General features: G+C 37.1%; 1 protein-coding gene across 10 annotated transcripts in view; it reads right to left on the bottom strand.

The window, feature by feature from the left end:
• The window catches only part of mid2 (midline 2), a 163397-nt gene that overhangs the window by 40420 nt on the left and 97579 nt on the right, over positions 1-25398 (bottom strand). For 8 of the 10 annotated variants that reach the window (XM_048176766.1, XM_048176764.1, XM_048176768.1 and 5 more), the window contains 2 exons: positions 4611-4676; positions 2492-2587 (listed from right to left, as the gene is read on the bottom strand). In XM_048176766.1, the coding sequence (XP_048032723.1) occupies positions 2492-2587; positions 4611-4676 (162 nt within the window). The remainder of the gene's footprint in view (positions 1-2491; positions 2588-4610; positions 4677-25398) is intronic. The other 2 variants (XM_048176770.1, XM_048176772.1) reach the window with 1 other exon arrangement.

The following is a 25398-nucleotide window of genomic DNA, read 5'->3' as shown; positions in this document are numbered from 1 at the left end:
TATTGTAGAGTTAACGAAAGCTATCATGAGCACTGTGATGTTATGTCATAACAAGTGTCAGCAGACTGGGAAGATTTTAAAATGGGAAGAAACGAGAATACTTTATGTGCGCAAACAAAACAAAAATAACGACATTATTCAACAAATTCGTCTCTCCCCTGTCATTCTCCAGGTTCTACCTCAGAATGCTGGCTCATTATTGGTCGGCTCCTGCGTCATCATCACACGCATTCGTCGTGCTGCTCACGTGATCAGCGTCGGCCAATACTGAGCCGGCGTTCTGACACAGAACCTGGAAGCGCTGAACGTAAACAGCGTAAGAGAATGACACAGAAGCGAAGATATTGTTGAATAAAGTTGTTATTTTTGTTTGTTTTTTCCGCACAAAAAGTATTCTCGTCACTTCATAACATTAAGGTTGAACCACTGTAGTCACATGGACTACTTTAACAATGTCTTTACTACCTTTCTAGACCTTGAATGACAGTAATGACAGTCATCCCGCTGCTTTCTATGGGAGATAAAAAAAAAAACTAAAAAAAAACTCGGATCTCATCAAAAATATCTCAATTTGTGTTCTGAACGAAGGTCTTATGGGTGTGGAACGACATGAGGGTGAGTAATAAATGACAGAAATTTCATTTTTGAGTGAACTAACCTTTAAATTTAAAAATTGGATTTGGTGCTGAAGAAACATTTCTTATATATATATATATATATATATATATATATATATATATATATATATATATATATATATAGCTTAATATCTTTGGAAATTGTGATACATTTTCAAAAAAGAAAATACATATAGCCTTTGATTTACTGTCAATTTTCACAAAAAATGATCAACTGACACAGACTTTACTCAAATAACACAAACGATGATGATTTTCATGTCATGATTGACCACATGGTATTAACATTCACAGTGTGCTGTAGAAAAAGTATGCGATTTAATAACAGTCCTGCAACTGTTTTATCACATTCCAGAGATTTTTGAGTTTTAAGCTGACACTCTTAAGACTTTTCTTGACATCACTCAGCATTCAGTGCTGAACTTTCTCCATTTATAGACAATTTTGTGGACTGATGGCTAACACAGAGATTTCTGTGTTCAGCTTTAAGCAAGTTGAAATTCTTAATCCTCAGTTTTTCCTAGGATATCTCTTTTGTTTGAGGTATGGTTCACATCAGGCAATAATATTTGTGAATAGCAAAGTCAAATTTGGTTCCGAACACCTCCAATCTTGCCTCACTGATTGAATTACAATTGAGCTTTTGGTGAAGTTATTAACTCAGAGATTCAAATACATTTTCCACTTTGCACTATGAATCTTTACACGCTGTGTTTGGTAAAAAGATGTAAATTTATAATTTTGTGCATACTATTAGTTAAACAAATACAAGGGAACACATTTCCGTGTGTACAAGCCACTGTCCAGACCTCTAATGAACTGTACAGCAGGAAGTCTTTTGCCTATTCAAGGTTGTTTCTCTCATGCTAACCATGAGTTTGTTTAACTGAGTGAATGAATGTAAGTCTCTTTTATTCACCAAATAAAAAAAAGCATTCACCTCTCTGCATTCATATTGATACACTCTTGGAGGCTCTTCTAGCCTTTGGCTCAGCAGTTAAATTAAACGAAAATGAATATCAATACAGAACAGAAGTCAATACAAGCCATGCAAAAGCTTCTCATACAGGAGACCAATGGACTGAATTAAAAAAAACAGAAAAAAAAATAGTTATTATAGTCTATAAAGTTATAAAAATGGATATTTTTCTTACAAAAACACATCGCTTCGCTTCAGAAGGCCTTTATTAACCCCCTGGAGCAGTATAGATTACTTTTATGATGGATGGATGTGCTTTTTTGAGCTTCAGAGTCTCGGTTACTATTCACTCCTATTATAAAGCTTGGAAGAGCTTTGACTCTGATTGTATTTCACTGAAAGAAGATAGTCATATACACCTAGGATGGCTTGAGGGTGAGTAAAACATGGGATAATTTTCATTTTTGGGATGAATCATCCCTTTCACAGTGGTTTGTGAACGTAGATGCTTTAATAACAAATATTTTATCGGGAGCGTTTATGCTGGGATGTGTAGGTTGTGCAGCGACAAAAATTGAAACAAGGAAATTTATGTTTTTCTTAAGGGGAAGCGCATCTCCTTAGCTTTACCGTTGGTTCACCCTCCACCTATGGCAACAATCATAAATAATAACTCTCAAATATACATGAATCTTTGCATTTTGTAACTGCATCCCTGGAATAAACCAGAATCTGAGAAGCATTTGTCGCTAAAAAGGGCAAGAAATCATAACCAGTTGTCACTAAAAATAAAATGTCAACTAATTTGTTTGTATAACTGTCAAAAACACATCTGCAGACGTTGGACAAATAACTGAAGGTGGAAAGAAATGAGCATGATGATGATGGTGATGCGAAGGATGAAGATTATAATGATTCATTTGCCTGGACTCACCTCCACCTGTTGACAAATCTGGATGAGTTTGGCCATCTGGTTCTCCAGCTCACTGTTCCTCTTCACCAGATTGGTTAAGTTATTCTCCAGGGTTTGCTGTTGGAATGGCAGAGATATGGCACTTAGACAGAATGAATCACTCTTTCTGTCTGATACAGACAAGCTATGATATATCCCATCAAGATATGATACACTAAAGTTCAAATGTCTGGGGTATTTTCTTTTTTAAAGAAATGAATACTTTTATTCAGCTTATTCACACATTAATCAAAAGTAATAAAAAGGAATGTCCCTGAGCAGCAAAGCTGCATTTTATAATGATTTCTGAAGGATCATGTGACACTGAAAATGCAGCTTTGTCATCAAATGAATAAAGTAGATTTTAAAATATATTAAAATAGAAAACAGTTATTTTAAATTGTAGTAATATTTCACAATATTACTGTATTTTGGATCAAATAAATGCAGCCTTGGTGAGAATAAGAAACTTCTTTCAAAAACTTTAAAATTCTTATACACCCCAAACATCTGAATGGTCTAAAAAATGCTGGGTTAAAAACAACCCAAGTTGGGTTAAAAATGGACAAACCCAGCGGTTGGGTTAAATGTTTTATTTAACCCAACTATTGTTTAAAAATTACTATATGGCTGGCTTAAAATGAACCTAAAATAGGTTGGAAATTAAAAATCAGACACATAATTACTAGAGGCAACAACAATCATCAAAAGGTGAACATTTATTAATAAGCATTTTAATAAATGCTCATTTGTTAAACATTAATAAATGTTCATTTCCAACCTATTTTGGGTTCATTTTAAGCAAGCAATACAGTCATTTTTAATCAATAGTTGAGTTAAATAAAACTACCCAGCAGGTTGGGTCAAACATTTAACCCAACCCAATCGCTGGGTTTGTCCATTTTTAACCCAATTTGAGTTAGTTTTAACCCAGCATTTTTTTAGAGTGCACAACCTAATTATAATGTATGAACTTTATGCCATTAAAAGGGATAATAAAAAAGGTTTGGAACAACATGAAGGTGAATAAATGACAGAATGTTCACTTCTGGTTGAACGATCCCTTTAATATAACAAAGAATGTACACTTCCAAAATTTGCATTTGAAAATTGTATCACATAATATATCTGCTCTCAAAGGATTTAAACTGTGTTTTTTAATGGCGGCAGATTTTTTCCCCCACTGCTCCCGATCATGAATTAAGGAGTTACACTATGCAGATGACAATGTTAGAGTAGGTGCGCATGGATAAATCACACAGAGTCCACAGAGATCCAACAAAGACAGATTAGATTCAAAACAAGCAACTAAACAGCAAATTAGTTCCACATCACAACCACTAATCGTCACTAACGAGAAACTGTGCGCGCTGGGCTGAGACTTTACACTGGGGGAGTGGGGGGGAGGGGGGTCCTAATTCATGAGCTCTAATGTGTACTTTGCCGAAATAGGTTTGTAGCAATTAAAGTTTAATAAGAGGTTTGAGGTCAGAACTTGTGTGTTTGGGTCACTGTGAGACAGTTTCTTTAGCTCATGAAAAAGGGACTGGTAATGGGTTTTTACACTACATACAATCGATTTATGAGGGTGTTGAATTTCACCGGTTCTGAATTGTGAGACATCACAATGGCGAGAGGCGGAGAACTATGCAATTAGTCAAAATAGTTGCACATGCTTCACTACAACACAAGTTGGAAAGATAAAGAAGGAAATCGTAGCGACAACTCAAAGAGAACCGCCCTGCCATGCTACACGAGCAGCTGTACGATGTGATGACCCCCACGGTGGGAGAAATGGAGAGAAAGACATGAACACAGCGCTGAGATGAACAGCTGATATTAATGACATGAGAGGAAACAAAAAGAAGCCCAAAGAAACTGAAAGGCAGGAGCGATGGGAACAACAACAGCGACAACATTGGCTTACAAAAGCGAGAACAGAGCTTTTATGTTCTCTTGTTTTGAGTTGTTTGGCTATTCATGCATGTGTGATGCAGCCTGACCCTGTCCACCTGCACGTCCCTCACCCCCCATCTATGGCCTGAGACGCTGTCTTGCACACATCCAGTACATAGATTGTAAAAGGCAGCCGGTGACTCACCGCGGCGCTTGTCTTTGATGCCTCCATAACCGCTTCAGAAACTCTGGCAGGGCTCACTTGAAAAGCCTATGAACACACACACATACACACACAGCCTTACTGGTCTGGCCTGCTGATGGACGGAAGTATTATTGTCCCTGCTCTGTCCGACGACTGGTTTTCAGCCTCTCTCGTGCATTATCTCTCTCGCTCTGCCGGGTAAATGGGCTGGAAGCACCTCGGAACAGGTGAGGGTGTCTATGTCGGACTGCCTATTCTCTGTGTGCTGATAGCTTGCTTTACTCGGGGGCTTGTTGCGTCAGGCAGTCGCAGAGGCGCTTGTTTGGTGTGTCAGCATTTTAAAATTCAAACTCACCCAGCAAGGACAGATGGGGGTCATTAATTAAAGACTGAACAGTCGAGGATGATTTATACATCAAAACCAAGTATCACCTCCCAGGGGACAGAAGACAAGCTGCCGGGGGTGTACAAGCTCGAAACTCAAATGGAGAAACAGAGAGAGGGAGTGATGGGGAATGAAAGGAAGGACTGAAAGAAGGAAGGAAAGAATAAAAGAAAGAAAGGATAAAATAAAATAAATAAATAAAATAAAAAAAACAAGGAGGAAATTAAAAAGGAAAGAATAAAAAAGAATGCAAAGGGAAGGGCGGAAGGGCAGAAGGAAGGAAGGAAGGAATAATAGTAGGAAATGAAAAGAAGGACTGAAGGAAGTAGGGAAAGAAAGGAAGAAAGAAAGAAAGAATTAAGAAATAACAGAAAAACAAGGAAGAAATTAGCAAAGGAAGGACAGAAGGAAGGAAGGAACAATAGAAGGAAAGAATAACAGAAAGAACCCAGGATAGAAAGAAAAATAAATAAATAAAGAATAATACAAAAAAATGTAAAGGGAAGGACATAAGGAAGGAAGGAAGGAACAATAGAAGGAAATGAAAGGAAGGACTGAAGGAAGTAGGGAAAGAATAAAAGAAAAACAAAGAAGGAAGGATTGAAGTAAATGAAGAAAGAAAGAAAGAAAGACAGAATGAATAATAGAAAAAAAACAAGGAAGGAAGGAAGCAATGAAGGGAGGAAGGAAGGAAGGAACAATAGAAGGAAAGAATAAAAGAAAGAAAACAGAAAAAACAACAGAAGGGAAGGAAAATGAAAGAAACTTGAAAAGAAAAGAAAAAGAAAAAAGACAGAAGGAAATGAAATGAAATTATATGAAAGGAAAGAAGGAAGGAGGGAAAGAATGAAAGAAGGAAGGAGGGGGACGAGAGAGAGAAAGAGAGAGAGAGAGAGAGCAAAGTGGCACTGCAGTGGCCTCAGGACAGCAGGCCTAGTGCGGTTTGGGCTGAACAAGTCTGAAGTACACTCATTAAATCAGACACTAGACTTCAAAGACAGACAGAGCCATGCAAGAGGAAGTGCAGAGAGGAAGACAGACCAGAGAGAGAGAGAGAGAGAGAGAGAGAGAGAGAACCAGATACAGACTGAAGAGACAGAAACAGACAGAAAACTCTGCTCTATCTAATATGGAATAAGCGCAGTGCTGCAGTACACAACTGACACTGTGGAATGACTGACAGGAATGAAGCAACGAGTGAGTGAGAGAATGATGTGAAGGACTTACTATCTAGGCTGCATTTTGGGGGGGATTTTCTAACACTGAATTATGTCAGTTTACAATTCTAACTTTATAACTCACAATTCTGACTTTATATCACATAATTCTGACTTTATAACTCACAATTCTGACTTTATATCACATAATTCTGACTTTATATCACATAATTCAGACTTTATATCACATAATTCAGACTTTATATCACATAATTCTGACTTTATAACTCGCAATTCTGAATTCATTTAACATAATTCTGACTTTATATCACATAATTCTGACTTTATATCACATAATTCTGACTTTATATCACACAATTCTGACTTTATATCACATAATTCTGACTTTATATCACATAATTCTGACTTTATATCATAATTCTGACTTTATAATTCACAATTCTGACTTTATATCACATAATTCAGACTTTATATCACATAATTCAGACTTTATATCACATAATTCTGACTTTATAACTCACAATTCTGACTTTATATCACATAATTCTGACTTTATATCACACAATTCTGACTTTATATCACATAATTCTGACTTTATATCACATAATTCTGACTTTATAACTCACAATTCTGACTTTATATCACATAATTCTGACTTTATAACTCGCAATTCTGAATTCATATAACATAATTCTGACTTTATATAACATAATTCTGACTTTATATCACACAATTCTGACTTTATATCACATAATTCTGACTTTATATCATAATTCTGACTTTATAACTCACAATTCTGACTTTATATCACATAATTCAGACTTTATATCACATAATTCTGACTTTATATCACATAATTCTGACTTTATATCACACAATTCTGACTTTATATCACATAATTCTGACTTTATATCACATAATTCTGACTTTATATCATAATTCTGACTTTATAACTCACAATTCAGACTTTATATCACATAATTCAGACTTTATATCACATAATTCTGACTTTATATCACATAATTCTGACTTTATATCACACAATTCTGACTTTATATCACATAATTCTGACTTTATATCACATAATTCTGACTTTATAACTCACAATTCTGACTTTATATCACATAATTCTGACTTTATAACTTAGAATTATGTGATATGAATTCAGAATTGCAAGTTATAAAGTCAGAATTATGTGATATAAAGTCAGAATTATGTGATATGAATTCAGAATTCTGACTTTATATCACATAATTCTGACTTTATAACACAATTCTGACTTTATATCATAATTCTGACTTTATAACTCAATTCTGACTTTATATCATAATTCTGACTTTATAACTCACAATGCTGACTTTATATCATAATTCTGACTTTATAACTCACAATTCTGAATTCATATAACATAATTCTGACTTTATATCACATAATTCTGACTTTATATCACACAATTCTGACTTTATATCACATAATTCTGACTTTATATCACATAATTCTGACTTTATATCATAATTCTGACTTTATATCATAATTCTGACTTTATAACTCACAATTCTGACTTTATATCACATAATTCAGACTTTATATCACATAATTCAGACTTTATATCACATAATTATGACTTTATAACTCACAATTCTGACTTTATATCACACAATTCTGACTTTATATCACACAATTCAGACTTTATATCACATAATTCTGACTTTATAACTCACAATTCTGACTTTATATCACATAATTCTGACTTTATATCACACAATTCAGACTTTATATCACATAATTCTGACTTTATAACTCACAATTCTGACTATCTAACATAATTCAGACTTTATTTCACATAATTCTGACTTTATAACACAATTCTGACTTTATATCACAAAATTCTGACTTTATATCACATAATTCTGACTTTATATCACATAATTCTGACTTTATAACTCACAATTCTGACTTCGTAACTCACAATTCTGACTTTATATCACATAATTCAGACTTTATTTCACATAATTCTGACTTTATAACTCACAATTCTGACTTTATATCACATAATTCAGACTTTATATCACATAATTCTGACTTCATAAGTATTGTATAAGTATTGTATAAGTATATTTCTGACTTATAGTATTGTGAGATGGGTCAATGACGTGACAGGTCATTTTTTTTGTCCAAAGGCCTCAATAATAATACTAAAAAAACAAAGATATGACATCTAAAGTATGTAAGGTAGTACAAATAGATCTCTTTTATTGAATCCAAAAGGTTTTAATTATATTTTGCACATATCAATGTATTTTAAAGATTTTGAAGTGTGAAAAGGTCATTCGGTGTAACTGTCCAAAGGCCAATATAGCCATTTGATTTGTGATTAAAATATCTTAAAATGTAATAAATGTATATATTTTTTTATTCTGGCATGATTTTATAACATCATATATCAACAGTGCAAAATGGTATTAAAATTATGTGTAGAAGTCGTTGCTTTGTTATGAGAAAGAATGTCTGGAAAAATTTATTTCATTGGTGTCATTTGGAGTAACTAGGGATGTCCAGATCCGATCACGTGATCGGAAATCGGGCCCGATCACATGGTTTCAGACTCGATCGGAATCGGACGTTACCTCCCGATCAGGACTCGGATATATATGTATTAGGGGTGCAACGGTTCTCGGTAAAAAATCGAACCGTACGGTTCTCCACTTACGGTTCGGTACGCACTTGCACCGCGGTCCATCTCGAATGACGACGCATCTATTGGTTAATATGGTTTGTTTAAAATAGCAACGTGGAAAACAGACAGACAGAGTTCAGATAATGTATGTTTCAGTCGATGGATGCGCAAAACTTTACAACAACGATAATCAGAAAGCGTGGACAAAACAGTTACTCTTTGTAAATTGTTAACTGCAAGTGCTATCTGCTCTAATGTCCAGTCATTTACGCCGTCATCGCCGTTGATAGCGCGAGCGCAGGTGTGACCTGAACAGCACACGTTGCTATCTGTGTTTAAACTAACTCATTTAAGCCTTGCTGATTTACACCTTCAAGAACAAGACGCGAAAGAGAACTCGCGCACTGTGAGAAGATTTGTGTGTGCTCATCTGAAGCGCGCACACGCTTATTTCAGTCAGCGTGCAAATACTGAGTTCTCTTTCAAGTCTTGCGCTTCAGCGGACAAATTCATACAAAAATTATGTCAACATGCCCGTCTTAGCGAGTATCCTAGCAAACATAGTCGGTTATGTCTTAAGTGAACGTATATTAGTCGAGAAAGACAGCGCATGTGTAACAGTATACGTACTGGATCGTGCATGTCTTATAGGGAAAAAAACTATTCCTGCTGCCTGTTTTTAATGTTAAATCAAACAACAAATAACAAAGAAATCACTCACTGCTCTTGACTGAATAGTTTTTGTAACTTCAATAATGATTCATCTTTATTTATTTTATACAGTAAAGATAATATGCAGTGTTATTTTATATTTGATTACTTTATCCATTTTCTGTATGTGAAAACTACTGTTAGATACCTGAAAAACCTGAAAAGCACTGTTCCTGGATCCTGGATCTGTTTTTTCGCTCTTCTTTATTCTTTTTTATGTATTATAGAAGTATCGGATCGGGACTCGGTATCGGTAGATACTCAAAATCAAATGACTCGGACTCGAGGGCAGTTAGATTAAAAAATCGCAGTTACCTTTTTTATTGTTTATTCAGTGGCGGAAACAAGCTTCCACAGAAAACAGCTTTCACACCAACCAAACAAATCAAACTCGGTCGGAAAGCTCAAATGATTCACAATTTGATTAGACCTTGTTATCAGATAGGAGATTATCCCAGATACAGAGGGAAGTTGAGATGTACAAGATATTTGCTGAGTTGCCGTTTGATGCTCGCACTGTAGGCGTTACACGCTTTAACAGGCGAGCGCCACGTCCATTAAGTTCTGGGTCAGAGCGACAACAACAACAAATCCTGAAACAGAATTACATCCTGAGGCGAAAAAACAAACTTCAAAGTGGGTGTGTTTAATTATTCCGTGATCCTCTCCTCTTGTGTTTTTTTGGAGGGAACACAATGCGGAAACACAGCAACGATGCTAACAACGGGCGGTTGAGTGCGTGCATGTGTCAGCAACCAGAGCCTGCTGGGAAATGTCGCTCGCACCGGATAATATTCCAAACCAGTACTCTCTAGAGACTCACAAACTCGGTCTAATGAGAAGCCACTGCTGTTTCTTACCAGCCTCTGCTCTTCTAATTAATTAGACAGAGTCATTTAATTCTGTCTACATTACCCTTGTTTGAGGCTTGTCTGGGGAGTGCCATTAAGCTTTTAACGCAGTCGAATACACCCCCTTCTCTCCATCAAAAACAAAAAAATCGATACCATAATGCTGAGTTTAAAGCTTTGACCCCGTCAAACTGTCTAGCATGCCTTTACTTTGAATCCGAATGAAAATGTACGGTCGAGGTGTTTTTTTCATGAGACCATCTCTTCCCTAACCTCACATTTTCTAATAAGACAAGGGCAGGTGTACATCTACGAATTCCACTGGGAATAGATCAGACCACAGGCAGGAAGACAGCTTTCTCCACACACTAACCGGCTTGAAGGTTAAAGGGACGAGTGTCAGAGGAATTACTTGCTCTCATGGGGAAGATGGATCCCTTGAGGGAAAATGTGCTTCATGCAAAACAACTTAGGAGGAACGTGTTTCAGTTAATTACACCCACCGAGGACATTAAAAGGAAAGGAATTGCTTAGTTAGACAATAATTAATTTTAATAAAAAAACAGAGCTTCTTTGAACGACACATCTGCGCCTCTGCTTGTCAGAGTTTGAGGAAACAGGGACAACTTCAGCTTCTACCAACAGACATTAGTGAGGTTAGTTAATCATATTTAATTTGACGCAAACAAAATCAAGGCTGTGTGGGATTAAAGACTATTTAATATTTTAACATTAAATATGCCATACTGTCTCAAAAGCCCTGCATAATTGCGTGATGAGTGAAGTTTTCTTTCCAGTGTTTACTGTATGTAGTTCCTTTTAGGTGGGAAATATTGAACTTTTCTTTTAAAAAAAAATAGACACAGTCCGCCATGTTTATCTCCTCGCCAGAGCATTTAACAGCAGCATTCAAGTAAGAAATGTATTCTTATTAAAGCTACTAAAGTTATTTAAATCATGAGCAGTGAGTGATTTTCTGTTTTTCTTTTGTTGTTTGATTCATATAAACAGCATATACAGCAGTAGGTACTGTACTGTATATTACGTTGCTTTCACTTTAATACACAGATCTAAAATACAGGTGATTTCTTTCCCTGCTGTTTACGTTCACGTGTTTGTGAACTTTGTGTGTTTTTGACATAACCTTTTGTGTATTTAACAGTTTAAGTGCTAAAAAGACATTTAATACTCACAGGACACGCCGTCTGACAGCCAGCTTTCTGTGCGCATGCTTCGGAGGTGTACGCTCAGAAAACCATACATCAGAAGTTTAAACTGTTATGGCTTTAAAACGCATGCAAATAATTAACTTTCATGATGATGATGGAGAACTGCAATGTCACAAACCAAGCAGAGGTTTTGTTAGTTTTTGGCAGAGTATCTGAGGCATGAGCTGTACAGGCTCCTCCCTCTTCTGGAAAGTGGGGCGGGGAGCAGCAGCTCATTTGCATTTAAAGATACATGCACGAAAATAGCATGTTTTTCCTTCCACTCAAAAATGAGTGGACACCTGAGACTTATATTACATGTTGTAAAAAGGGACATAATAGGCCCCCTTTAAGGCTGGAACGCAACTTTTGCCCAGATTTTTGCCCTGATTTGCAGTCTGGAAGAGTAGGCGATAGTTGCCGAAAATCAGAGCCAGCCTGCAAATTTTGGACAGTCAGAGTTGACGGTTTTCACAGAAAACTGCATAGTGTATGATGGGCATAAACTATTTAACTTTTTTAGCTTCAGACTGTGAAACCATCAGTTGGAGGATATCAAACATGTTGGTTATTTGGAGCCGATTTTACAACACAGACTGTTTTCATTTTTCATGCATCTCCTTGTATTCAGAGTGCGATCCTCAGTTGCTTAGTGTATGATACCCAATTTTTCTCTTTAGCCATTCACAAAGTCGTCAAGCGTGTGATGACTATTATTATTTTTTTAATCTGTTCACATTTAGAAGTTGTGCTAGCCTTTACTCTCTGATAAGATCTTGTTACACACCACCTACTTTATCACATAAACACCTGAGAGAGAAGGGGGTAAAACATGAAGACGTAGACGTGGATGCTTTTTTGGATGAAGTGTGTTTACGTACAACGGCACGCTTTTTTATACTTAAAACCGCCAGAAAGAGACATCTTTTTTAGTCGAGCCTTTATCTCCCCTTACTGAATGCCTGGGAGGCTGATATTGGCGTCTGCTTGAAAGAGGAACATGGAGGTCACAGCTAATGGCCATTGTGGAGCAGCAGCGAACTCTGGGTCACTGCAGTAGAGGTCACAGCGTTAAAAAAAAAAAGACATGCAAAGCTGATGAAACTACATGAAAACAATGCACGGCAAAAACCTAAGCTCTTGAGAGGATCCAGAGGTCTTAGATGCAAAATGGAGCTTTTGGTTTATTTATACCCACAAAACTTCAGAGATTCTTTTGGAAAGATACCGTCTCCTCCATTTGACTTTGAACCATATCCGAACCCAACCCTGCACGCTCCCTGTAATCATAAGCTGTAGACAACTTTCAGCCTGACATCCGTCTTTGACAGGCAGCGTAACAAACGGTTTATTCAGTAAAATTAATTTGCAGAAACAAGCCTTGGCTCATCTACCAATGAGTTAAGTGCTATCAATTTGGACAAGCATGGGAACGCTGAAGACTGACTCACGTGGCATGTCTGCTAAATGGCTTTACCATTTCATTTATGTAACAATTAACTGCTGTAGATTTTCCCGGGAATCGTTTAACATGGTGATTCACTTTCTTTGGAACGCTGTGCTCGCTAGTGACGAATCGAGCCATCCGACTGGCCTTGGGGTTCAGGCCTGTCTCGTTCTTCAATTTGAAAAATCACTTGGGTCCTGAAGCCCAAAACATTTGGCTGTGGTTTGGTAAAGCGTACACAAGTGTGCACAGGTGCACGACTTATATCACCACCCAGGAATGCCGTATGCTGCCTCCAGACTCTCATTAAGCTGTGAAAAGTGGTGTTATGAATTCAAGGTGAAAGAGGGTGGGTACATAGCAGAGGTGGAGACAAAAGACAGCACTGTTGTGCATTCGACAACATAAATTATTAGAGCTGTGCTCAGGGAACAACAACAAATCTACAATTGCTGCTATTGTACGGTTTGTTGTTTTAGCCGACAATGTACACCCTGGAGATACTGTGAATGCCATAAATCATTCGCTTGGAGGGCTTGGAATTGAAAACTAAGTGAATTGTTCTCATTTAAGTTCACACTGAAACTCACTAAATCTATTGGTCTATTTTTCCTTTCTTTTTCTAAAACATTGCTCAGGCAAATTCAGCTAATTTTAGATAACACTTACTGCTATTATGTCTTTTAGGTCCAAGGTAAAAGGTTTGAGTGCTGCTCAGCTCAGAGAGAGTGATGTTCTCTGGCACATCTGTCAAACATATTCACTCTTTCCATCTCTTGAATCTGCAAAGCATTCGCAAACCATCCGCAAATGTTTAAATGTGCTAAATGAGCTGAAATAGAGCTGTGCTTTGAATGTTTACATTCATTGTCATTCTTTTTGGAACAAAACATGTCTCATTTCTATGCAAATTAGGCTTGTTATAGCTTTGCACCATATTTTATCTAAAAAAAAATAACATTGAAATTTGGCACCTCTTTGAATGGTGGCTGTGGGAAGCTTAGAACTTGTTCAGTTCAGGCAAGTTTGAAATCGTCATTTATTACTCCTTTGAAAATGAACTATTTGATATTAATTCATCTTTTTTTTTCCCTGACACTTCCCATAATCTCTCTCCCTTGGAGACCTTCATGTTTGTAAGTTCTGCAGAGTAGGACCTGTCGAGGGAAAAGTCTCAAAACAAACATGCCCTTCTCAATTGAAAAATCCATAAATCCATAGATTAGCAATACCCGGATAAGTGACTCAAATACAAAGCAAGCGAAAACACGAATTCCCCTTCTTCAGGCAGAGCACATGGGCTGGCATGTGCAGGGACTTGCCATTTGAAACCTTCAATTGTGGATGAAGGGTGAGTCACGCTGTCGCCCTGCATCAACAGACCTTCTGTCCTCATCTTCTACATGCTGTCCATCTCTGTCTCTGTCCTATGATCGCTGAGAAAGAGCAAGGCCGCCAACGGCCAGAGTGGGTCAAACTGTAGCAAACTGAGTCAATTTTACAGTGGTACAACCATAATGAAATGCCTGATATTTCTTCTCTAGGTTTCTGCTATTAATTTGCCTAACAAGATGCCTCTCAAACGTTTTGGAGAAAATTCGAACATTTTGGGTGCGGTATTTTGATGTTGTTTTTTTATATACTTTATAACTTAAAGGAATAGTTCACTTTAAAATGAAAATTACCCCAAGCTTTACTCATCCTCAAGCCATCCTAGGTGTATTTGACTTTCTTCTTTCTGATGAACACAATCGGAGTTACATTTATAAATATCCTGATGCATCTAAGCTTTATAATGGCAGTGAACGAGACCAACAAGTTTGAAGCTGAAGAAAGTGCATCCATCCATAATACACGTACTCCACAAGACTCCGGAGGGTTAATAAAGGACCTTCTGAAGCGAAGCGATGCATTTGTGTAAGAAAAATATCCATATTTAAAAAGTAAAATATCTTGCTTCCGCCAGACCGCCTTCCGTATTCAACTTACGGAAAAACCGCAACTGGTGTCACGTCAGTTAAGTTTTTTCATAAGCTGAATACAGATGGTGTAGGACATAGCGTTAGCATTTTGAACCGTGAAAGGCACTATCTTCGTAATTTGAATACGGAAGGTGGTCTAGATATTGTACTTTTTAACTAAAACCATACACCATTGATAGTATGTTTGACATTCAAATCCTTCCAGTGATGTCAGAATATCATATACCAAATTACGACTGGCCTTTATCGCACATCATCTCACAAGCATTGCACAAAAAGCAAATCTACGTATGATAGAACATTCTGAAATTACCACAGTAAATCAAGACAGATCTGTGCACGATCATCCATATATCTACATCTGTTTCTGGCAGTCAGAGTGCTGCTGCCTCCCTCAAGGAAAAAACACACTATTTCAAAAGGCACAATTGCAGACGAATAAAGCTCTAAACATAAAATTGCACTGACATCTCTTGATTCATCACAGCAATCCTGAGAAAAAGATTTCAGAAGCAGCCGCCTCTAACACACTAAATCTCCCACGTCGGCAACACTATAATCTTGAGCTGGAATGGAAGGTGACTTTACATTCAGACGGTCATTGCTGTTGTGGGCTGTACTCAGTGGCCTGTAGAATACCGAACGACTTCACACAAACAAAACTTCTCTGAAGTGTAAACATGTTTTCAAAGGCGGATAAAAAGGAGTGTTGACGCCAAGTGTGACAAGTGCTGCTTTCTTTAAGGGTTCACAGCAAAGGCACGGCCTAGTTCTCAAACCACAGGAGACTGAGATGGGCATTTGAGATGCACAACAGGGACGACTGTAGTCTCACAGCAGCAACAGACACTGAAACTACTGTATCACGCTCCAAACTACAGTTCTCAATGTCTAATTGGCTACATAAGAGTGAAAAATCCCTTTGATGGGCCTTTGAAAAACTCTGCATGATAGTCTCCGTACCATGCAGCACTTTATGAGATATTCTGTCAGAACTGTGTGATTTGGGTTTTAAAAACACAAGCGAGCTATAATAATGACAGATGCTGATTCGTGATAGCCTCTGTAGCACACCCAAACCAATCGATGTTTCTCGATAATAAACACCACTGAGAAATGCTTGAGCCAGATGAGTCACAAAGAAACTGCAGCTCAAAACTGTGTGGAAGAAGTATGTCACTTTCTGAACAATCTGTAGGCTGACTTCCTGATATTCAAACCATGCTCTGATGTGCTTTCAAAACATTGTATCTTAGGGTGTTTTCACACTTGGTTCGTTTGGTCCACACCAAAAAGGCCTGGTCCACTTAGCATTCAGATTTTTATCACGAACCTAAAGGCACAGGGACATGTTCACAATCTGTACAACAACTGGTCGGTGTTTATGACATACTGCCTATTTTGAGACGGAACTTACCGAACATCCAAAACAATGCTGTTTGCTGGGCTAAATGCGCTCGTTGTATGTGTGTAGCTGGTACTTTGACCAGCTGAGAATTTGTGAAGAGCTTAAAGGTGCCCTAGAACTTCTTTTTAAAAGATGTAATATAAGTCTAAGGTGTCCCCTGAATGTGTCTGTGAAGTTTCAGCTCAAAATACCCCATAGATTTTTTTTTATTTATTTTTTTAATTGCCTATTTTGGGGCATCATTAACTATGCACCGATTCAGGCTGCAGCCCCTTTAATTCTCGTGCTCCCCCTCCCCCGGAGCTTGCGCTTGCTTTGAACAGCATAAACACAGTTTACATAACTGTGCTAATATAACCCTCAAAATGGATCTTTACAAGATGTTCGTCATGCATGCTGCTTGCATACATCGGATCATGTAAGTATTGTATGTAAGTTTGATAGTTCTCCGTGGCTAAAGCTAACATTACACACTGCTGGAGAGTGAATACAGTAATAAACGATGGTAACTTTAACCACATTTAACAGTACATTAGCAACATGCTAACGAAACATTTAGAAAGACAATTTACAAATATCACTAAAAATATCATGATATCATGGATCATGTCAGTTATTATTGCTCCATCTGCCATTTTTCGCTATTGTCCTTGCTTGCTTACCTAGTCTTATGATTCAGCTGTGCACATCCAGACGTTTTGCCCTTGTCTAATGGCTTGATCATGGGCTGGCATATGCAAATATTGTGGGCGTACACCCCGACAGTTACGTAACAGTCGGTGTTATGTTGAGATTCGCCTGTTTTTCGGACGTCTTTTAAACAAATGAGATTTATATAAGAGGAGGAAACAATGGAGTTTGAAACTCAGTGTATGTCTTTTCCATGTACTGAACTCTTGTTATTCAGCTATGCCAATATAAATTCAATATTTAATTCTAGGGCACCTTTAAAAATGTTTAAAGGGGTGGTATAATGCCATTTTTAAAAGATGTAAAATAAGTCTCTGATGTCCCCAGAGTGTGTATGTGAAGTTTTAGCTCAAAATACCCCACAGATAATTTTTTGTAGCATGTTAAATTGGTCACTTTTTGAGGCTGAGCTAAAACACTCCATTTTTATGTGTGTCCCTTTAAATGCAAATGAGCTGCTGCTCCTAAGCAGAGGGCGGGGTTTCAAGAGCTTGTGTTAGGACATAGTGTTAGCAGCGCCAATTACCTCACGAAGACTCACTGAAAATGTCAGAAATCGTTCAGCCTTGTTCAAACCGGAGTCGGACAATGATGGAGAGACTCAAGAAGAAGTGACAACATGTAGAATGCAACAGGACGTTTCTGAATGGTTAGTTGCTTAATTTATGTAGCTGATGTGGGATATCTTAAAGTCGTTGATTGGCATATTCTGTCATGATAATCTATAAATCGCTCGTGTGCGAACTGTAAGATGCCTACAGAGCCAGAGAATATATGCTGCATGAAGATAGAACAGGTATAAGTTTAGTTTAATTACGGTTATGTTGGCATCTTGGTATTATGACATGCTATTGCATTTGTGTTATGTACTGTATTGCAATAACATGGCCTCACCCCTTTGTTGCATGTTCTCATGGGCGGGGTTTATGTACATTTTAGGGTAAGTGATGTCACCAACCTGGGAAGAAGCTACCCAGATATTTGTTGTAGTCCTTAAACAGAGAATTCTTTAAAAGAAAATATCTCCCTTTTCATTGAAATTTGAGGGTCATAACTTTGCAGATGTTGTCTGTGCTTTAACAGCAACATTACACACTAACTAAAGCTAAAAAAGTGAAATCATAATGAACTGCTCCTTTAAAGGAGTCAAAACAGTGGCAGGAATCCCTCTGTCACACACACAAATAACAACATTTGAACAGTACCAGAGTTCTATTGGAAGCAGACTGAGACCCATCTTTTCAGAGGTCTCGGTCCAATTGTTTAGTGCGCACCAGGGTTCGGATGGCAGCACCCTTAAAATTGGGTTCATTATGGGTATAATGCCCAAATTAAACAAGTCTTAAAAACAGTGTTATTTTAGCAGTATTTATATACTATTATAGTACTTATTTATATTTGCTTTCAATTTTATATTTTCGGTTTTTCATTTAATTTTTTTAAGTTTTAGTGTGTTTTGTCATTTTTATTAGTTTTTTATATTTTTCAATTTAACTTTAATTTATTTCTGTTAGTTGCAAAAGCAGACTTTTTAAGTTTAACTTTCACATCTAACATTTATATTATTTTATTTCAGCTTTATTTCAATTACTGATTTCTAATAATTTTAGTTATGGTTAACATAAACATTGCCTGTAAAATTCCTGTGCCAAATGATTTCTAAAACAAATAAGTCGGTACTGGAATTTTAAAAATGTGACGCTTTGAGCGTTGTTGAGCAGATTCGTAAACACCTCTAATTGGCCATTGTGTTCACGCACTCATCAGACATGTCTGTGATTGGCTACAATGATCAACACACTGAAGTGTTTGAATTTAAAAGCGTTTTGAAAGTGGGAGCGTTTGAAAGCAATTGTCTATCAGCCGACCGGTCCTGCTGATAGACACCTGCTTTCAAACGCTCCTGTGTGTATCAGTGTAAGCGCTCGGCGAAGAGCGTCATTGATGTCTATTTACAACATGTTTTTGAAGCATTGACCACTGTAGCCAATCACAGACATATCTGATGAGCATGTGAACACAACTGCCAATCAGAGGTGTTTATGAATCCACTCAACTGAATCTGCACTGGCAGCTCATTGGACTCTAGATAAGTTTAGTACGAACATGGAGTGACCTGCACTGCATCAGTAAAGAGAATTTCTGAACACCAGATGAAATGTTAATAAACATACTGGTATAAATATACCCGATGACTCAAACTGAATAATGAGCTGCTCAGTCTACTAAATGTATGGCACTGCACATTTAACAACTAGTGGTATAAAACATAAATATAAATTCAACATGCAAATGGAACTTCTTACATCTTATCTACGAAGCAGTGCAGCAAAACTGGATTGATCTGCTGTCTACACAGCAAGCGTGGGATTTGCTTGCTTGTAGAGTAACAAAAAAGACAGCAACAGCAAAAACATAACATTTGATACTCATGTAAAGCTGAAATGTGTGGTTTTTTTTTAGCCTTTTGCATCTAATTTTACAGGATAGAGCATGAGATATGGTACAGACCAGACTAAAACCCACATTCCCCTGAGCACAACAGCTTTTATGTGTCACGACACACAAGCATGCACACTACCCACTGTGCAACGGCTCCAAACTAGGCATTGTGACTGGAGCAGGGAGACGAGGGGAAGCATGTATGTTGTCTGTTTTTCTGAACATCTTTTTTTTAGAAAAGAAGAGAGGACATAAGTGATCTGCAAAAAGTAAACAAATTGTTAGTCCTTTTAATGCGCATTGCAGAATTATACATTCAGTAACGTGAGCAAGATCACTGTATTTTGCTTGAAATTCAATTAAGTCTCTTAATAATATCAAATATATGATTATGCTGCATGTTTAGTATTTTAAGCATAAGAAATTTGTGCTAAATGTGTGGCAATGCATATGCATAATTCAATGACATTTTCATTTTCCAAAAAACAAAACAAAACAACAACAACATACTAATCTTTGTGTGTAAAATTTTCAATTCTTCAAATCTACACTAGAAAAGTAAATTATCAATTTAAAATAAATAACACTGCACACAAATAATTTTATAAATATTTATCATAAAAATGAAGCAACTGTTTAATCTAAATTTACAAGCAAAGGACTTTCTCCAATAAGGAAGCTTTCAAACTAATATACCACAGCCATTAGTTAGTGCCTGGTGGGTGGTAAATAAGAAGTTTCATTTATAATTGACTTGTGCTGAAAATTTCACTCTTTACCTTGCTTTTCCGTACTGATAGGGAAAGGATTTTGGATTACATTGTGATGCAGAATGTATAATTACGTAGATGGCACAAACTATTTTTACCTCCTCGGGTTCTAATCTTCTAGAATAATTAGCATGCATGGCACAATGCTTAACGCTAGAGTCAAGATAAACAGACTGTACGATGGGAAATAAGCTCACTGCTGGAATTCTGTGTGTGGCAGCATGGCAGATTTGTTGGACCCCGGGCTCTTTGACACTTGCACTACGGACAGCTGATAGGTGACATTTTTAACAGTCCACTAAGTATGGCTTTGGGAATAAAGCATGCATGAGGTGCCTGCTCTTTAAAGTGGGCTGAATTGGCAAGGAAAAAATCTCAGAAAACCTTAGAATGAAAACTCAGTCTGGGACCCGCAATATATCACATTTTCCAGACTCTGTCAAACGCTTGAAATGAGTAAGACTTGAGAGCCAGGCATGCTCCAAGGACCAACTGTGCCAACTTAATACTTCCTCGCTGGTGAAGATAGAAAGTCTTATTTAAGTTTGCTCATAGAGGTCCGCTGCATGGAGAATGGGATATTTAAACACCTATCAAAAAATGAATAGTCCCTTCCGCCTGCTTATATTAAATGTTTAAATAGTGAGAATTAAATTGAAGGATCAATATAGTCTAAATTCCCAGACTGACCCAGATTGATTTTGACCCAGACTGATTTAGTCTAAATTCTACTTTAAATACTGTCTTTCTTTAATCAGTGCTGGGGCTTTGCAGTTGGATACTATTATATTTTTAAGTGCAAAAACTTACAAACTTCTGTTTGATCATCCCCATACACCTGTCATTCAGAAGTAAAAAAAAAAAAAAAAAAAATTTTTGAATTTCAAATTGATCAAACTGAAGCGCTTCTTCTCATGCGGGCGAATGAAGACTACATCATTTACAAAGTCATTTTTATGATGACAACACAGAATTTACTGCTATTTTGGTGCTGATGTATGAATGGTCTCTTAACGGTAAAAACCGGGTGTGTCTCTGTCCTGAAAAGTGAAGCTGTGGGCTCTTTGATCGCCCCCTGGTGGCTGGATGCAGTACAGGTCCTAAACCCCGCCCTCAATGCAGTCGAATGAGACTTCAGTGAAAACTTAAAAATAAATTCTGCTCAAATAAAACTTTCCGAAAGATGGTTTTGGTCATTGAAGGTAGTTGTTATCACGCTGATATATATTCAATTATTCGTTTTTGTGATAAGTTTGATTTTAGCTAGCAATTTGGTGCTATAGAAACGGGGTGTGTCGTCATGATTGACAGTAGTGATTGACAGCTTCTCTGAAGACTGTCGGAGCTTCGAGGGGAGATTGAAGATGTATAACTAACTATTAATTTTCGATTTCTGTGTTATTGCACATCAACAAAATGAGTTGTTTAGCAGTAAACTGTACTAACCGACCTACAGGATCTGACGGATCACTGAGCTTTTTTCTGTAACATTAAATGTGGGCGTTATAAGCTAATTAATAAATGTTATTAGTTAAGACACCACACCTAATGTTATGTAAAAGCAGGTAATCGTTATCTGGCAGTTACTTATTATTTTTATGGGTATAAAATAATAATTAGCAGGACAAAATTAATGATAGCCTATAATTACAGCAATCGATCTCCCGTAAAGTTAGTTTAACTTAATTTAAAATGACAGGACCGTTTCTGACGATTTAGAGTTGTTTCTAGTGGCATATTATGTTTATATTATGTGGCATAGAGTTTATCTACTGAATTTACTGTTTCAAAAATATTATTGCTCTAGAAACAGAATAGCCTATTATTTTATAGGTAGAATTTTAAATTGTGTATAATTTTTATAGTCTATTTTAAATACATCAATAATGACGCAGTCATCTGGGCGAGATTTTGATACCGCGACTCCACCTCTGGGCTCCACTGACGATTCCTTCTGCGCATTGCCCAGGCTCCAAACTTTTTTTTTGACGTATTTGCGTAACGTGTCAGCGCCCATTCGTCGGCCCATTTTGGCTTCAGTTCATTACAATGGAAGGAAGCGGCGTCGCGTCGTCCATCTTTTTTTACAGTCTATGGTAAAAACCCAGAACACATTGCTTGTGTGAACAGCTATTTGTGTATTTAACGGTAAAGTCATTCGGGTAATTTTACAGTAATTTACAGGGACTACTGTGTGAAAAGGGCTACTGAAGACTGGAGTAATGACATTGAAAATCAGCTTTGCCTTCACAGGAATATATTACATTTTAAAATATATTAAAATAGAAACCCCTTATTTTAAATTGTAATAATACTTTACAATATTGCTGTTTTTACTGTATTTTTGGACAAATAATGGCAGCCTTGGTGAGCATAAGGGACTTATTTAAGAAACATTAAATAATCTTACCGACCCCAAAATTTTGTACAGTAGCCTATTCTTTGGTTTAAAAAGGGCTACCAATGACATGCCCAACATACTGTTTAAAAAAAAAAAAAAAAAAAAAAAAAAATGGGGGTCATTAAGTTTGTTCCATCTTGTCCAATGTTCACAGTGACCTTCATCTGTCTGTGATAAGATCCAGGCTGTCTGTTCTCCTCCTCAACTCATTGGCAGAAGTGGAGATAAGCCGGAGGGGAAGAATAGGTGAAGGGTTCACCTTGTCATAGTCAATGAGTGTCCCAGGGAAGGAGGAGGTTTTTCGGGATTCCTCAGGGGACGAGAAACAAGGAGGGAGGTCTCAGAAACACTGCAGACGTGCTTATGGTCTCACACTCTCCGCTCTTGTTCTCTCCTAGGACAGGCAGCGTTCTTGGCTGCTGGACAACATGCTTCAGCTGCTCAGGATGAGCTGGAATGTCCACAGCCTTTCCTGATGGTGAGAGGCCATAGGAAATTCCTACCTTGAACTGTCTTCTGACATTCCAACTCTTGCCGGAAAAGCGCCAAGCATCCCTAGCAGAGATAATGGATGACCCAGGTCGCCTCAGTTTTAAACTGCTGGGATCAGAATAGCTTGGATGGAAGTGGATGCGGAGCAATTAAAAGATTTTTGATCTTCGAAAACATGGCCGGAAAAGATGGAAAGACAAAGCATTTTTGTTCTCAACCGACCGCAACCCACGCAGAACAGTAAAGAATGTATTAGGGACCGCACTAGATGCTGAAAACTGTTGACTGACAAAGATGTAGGAATGCAGATAAATGTCACCACATCAAAGCTTGAACAAAACCACTTCTTTGTGAAAACCACAGTGAGGATTGTGGTAGAGAGTCAGGGAGAAAAAAAATATGCAGAGTTCATTCTGAAATTAAAATTCCAAACTCGAATGACTTTTTTTCTGTGTGACACAAAAGGAGAAGTTCTGAAGAAAGTGCTGGTTGCTCATTCCAAGCAATTTAAATAAATGGTTATCAAAAAAAGTGAGAAAAATGAGAAATAATACTTATTTAACTATTTTTCAATAGTATGGGAGTAGCTTTTACTTTAACATGCTACTTTTTCCAACATGTAGTGATGTATTGTAAAAAAACAAAACAAAACAATGCTGTTTTTTAAATGAACTGAACACTCAGCTACAGTAATGTCGGGTTCAGACTACACAATATTTTTGTCGGTTATGATAGTCACTGTGTCAGATTATATGATTTTGACTCCTAAAATCTTGTTGTGGACAAGAAACTACACATTGCTACACGACCTGCCGTCTTCAACAACATGCGTGCTGTCATCAAGAAGACGGAAATATCGACTGGCAGAAGATGCCGTGAGCATAAACAAACAATGGCTAGCAGCGTGTTTTGCTCTGTCTTGTCATCAGAAAAGCCCAAAAAGTGGACACATATCTGATGGAATGCATAGATATTTGGACTTTCTCCAAAGAGACCTGAGGTAACGTATTTTCAGTCTGTCGCAGTAGTCCCTCAAGGAAACATCATAAACGTAGGAGTATTGTTGCCATAGCTCCACAAAGATTTCCTCCTTTGTAAAATTCCACCTAGCAGGAACGATATTATTGTCTTTCTTTCATTTCTGCATGTTTGAAAGCATGTGTCACATATGTGACAAAAATCGTTGTGGACGACCGGAAAAAAAAAATTAAACATGCTAGTCTTTCTGTCAGGACGTCGTGAATTGCAGATGCCATTGCAGACGTTGCATCGGTTGTCGTCCACACTGACACACTACACGAGCTGAAACAATCGAATCTTGCTTCCCAACGCCCATTGTCGTTTACGAATCACCACGACACCCTACGTCAAGCAGATCGTGGCAAATAGTCAAGCTATTTTATCAACTAATCAAATGTGCTGGCCTAAAATAATTGACTATCCAAATAATTTTAGTGAATTGATTCATTTGGATGGTTCATTTATTAAAATTACAATAAATAAATCACAGTCACATAGTGTCACGCTCTGTTGTTGTTTCAGTTTCATTTTCAAGGACTTTTAATTTGTCTTTATTATTTCCTGTTTCCTTTGCTGTTATGTGATTCATTGGTTCTTTGATTATAACACACCTGTTTCGAATTCAGTTCATTATCTTGTGTATATATTACCCTCAGTTCTTTCAGTTCTTGGTCATACTATTTCGTTTGTTTCTCTTGTTGGATATCGTTCTTCTGTTTTATTTAATAAATGTTTATGCTGCTAAAAAGTTTATGCTGCCTCACCTCGTCATCTTCTCCATCATAACATGACACATAGTACATTAAAACATACACGCACTATGTTTAAAGCATTCTTTAGAGAAACAGATCGACAATGACTGAATTCAGTACGAACCATGAATGAATCATTCAGATCATTTTTGCGAATTGAATCAACTGATTCATAAAAAACGATCTAACTCAAAATAAATAAATAAATTCACAAATTGGTCATCACTACTTTTTTATTTTAACAAAAAGCTGTTGTATAGCTTCAGAAGTTCTTATTTGATACTTTTGTGTCCTTTTTGAGGACTGTGCATTGTAATTTCATGTAGTGACCAACAGAGTCATCAAACTTTCTCCTTTTGTTACACCGCAGAATG

This window comes from Megalobrama amblycephala, linkage group LG23 (genome assembly GCF_018812025.1).
Source record: "Megalobrama amblycephala isolate DHTTF-2021 linkage group LG23, ASM1881202v1, whole genome shotgun sequence".
In the NCBI taxonomy this organism is placed as follows: Eukaryota; Metazoa; Chordata; class Actinopteri; order Cypriniformes; family Xenocyprididae; genus Megalobrama; species Megalobrama amblycephala.
The sequence above is the reverse complement of the archived record's forward strand: the minus strand, read 5'-3'. Positions and strand labels throughout refer to the sequence as shown.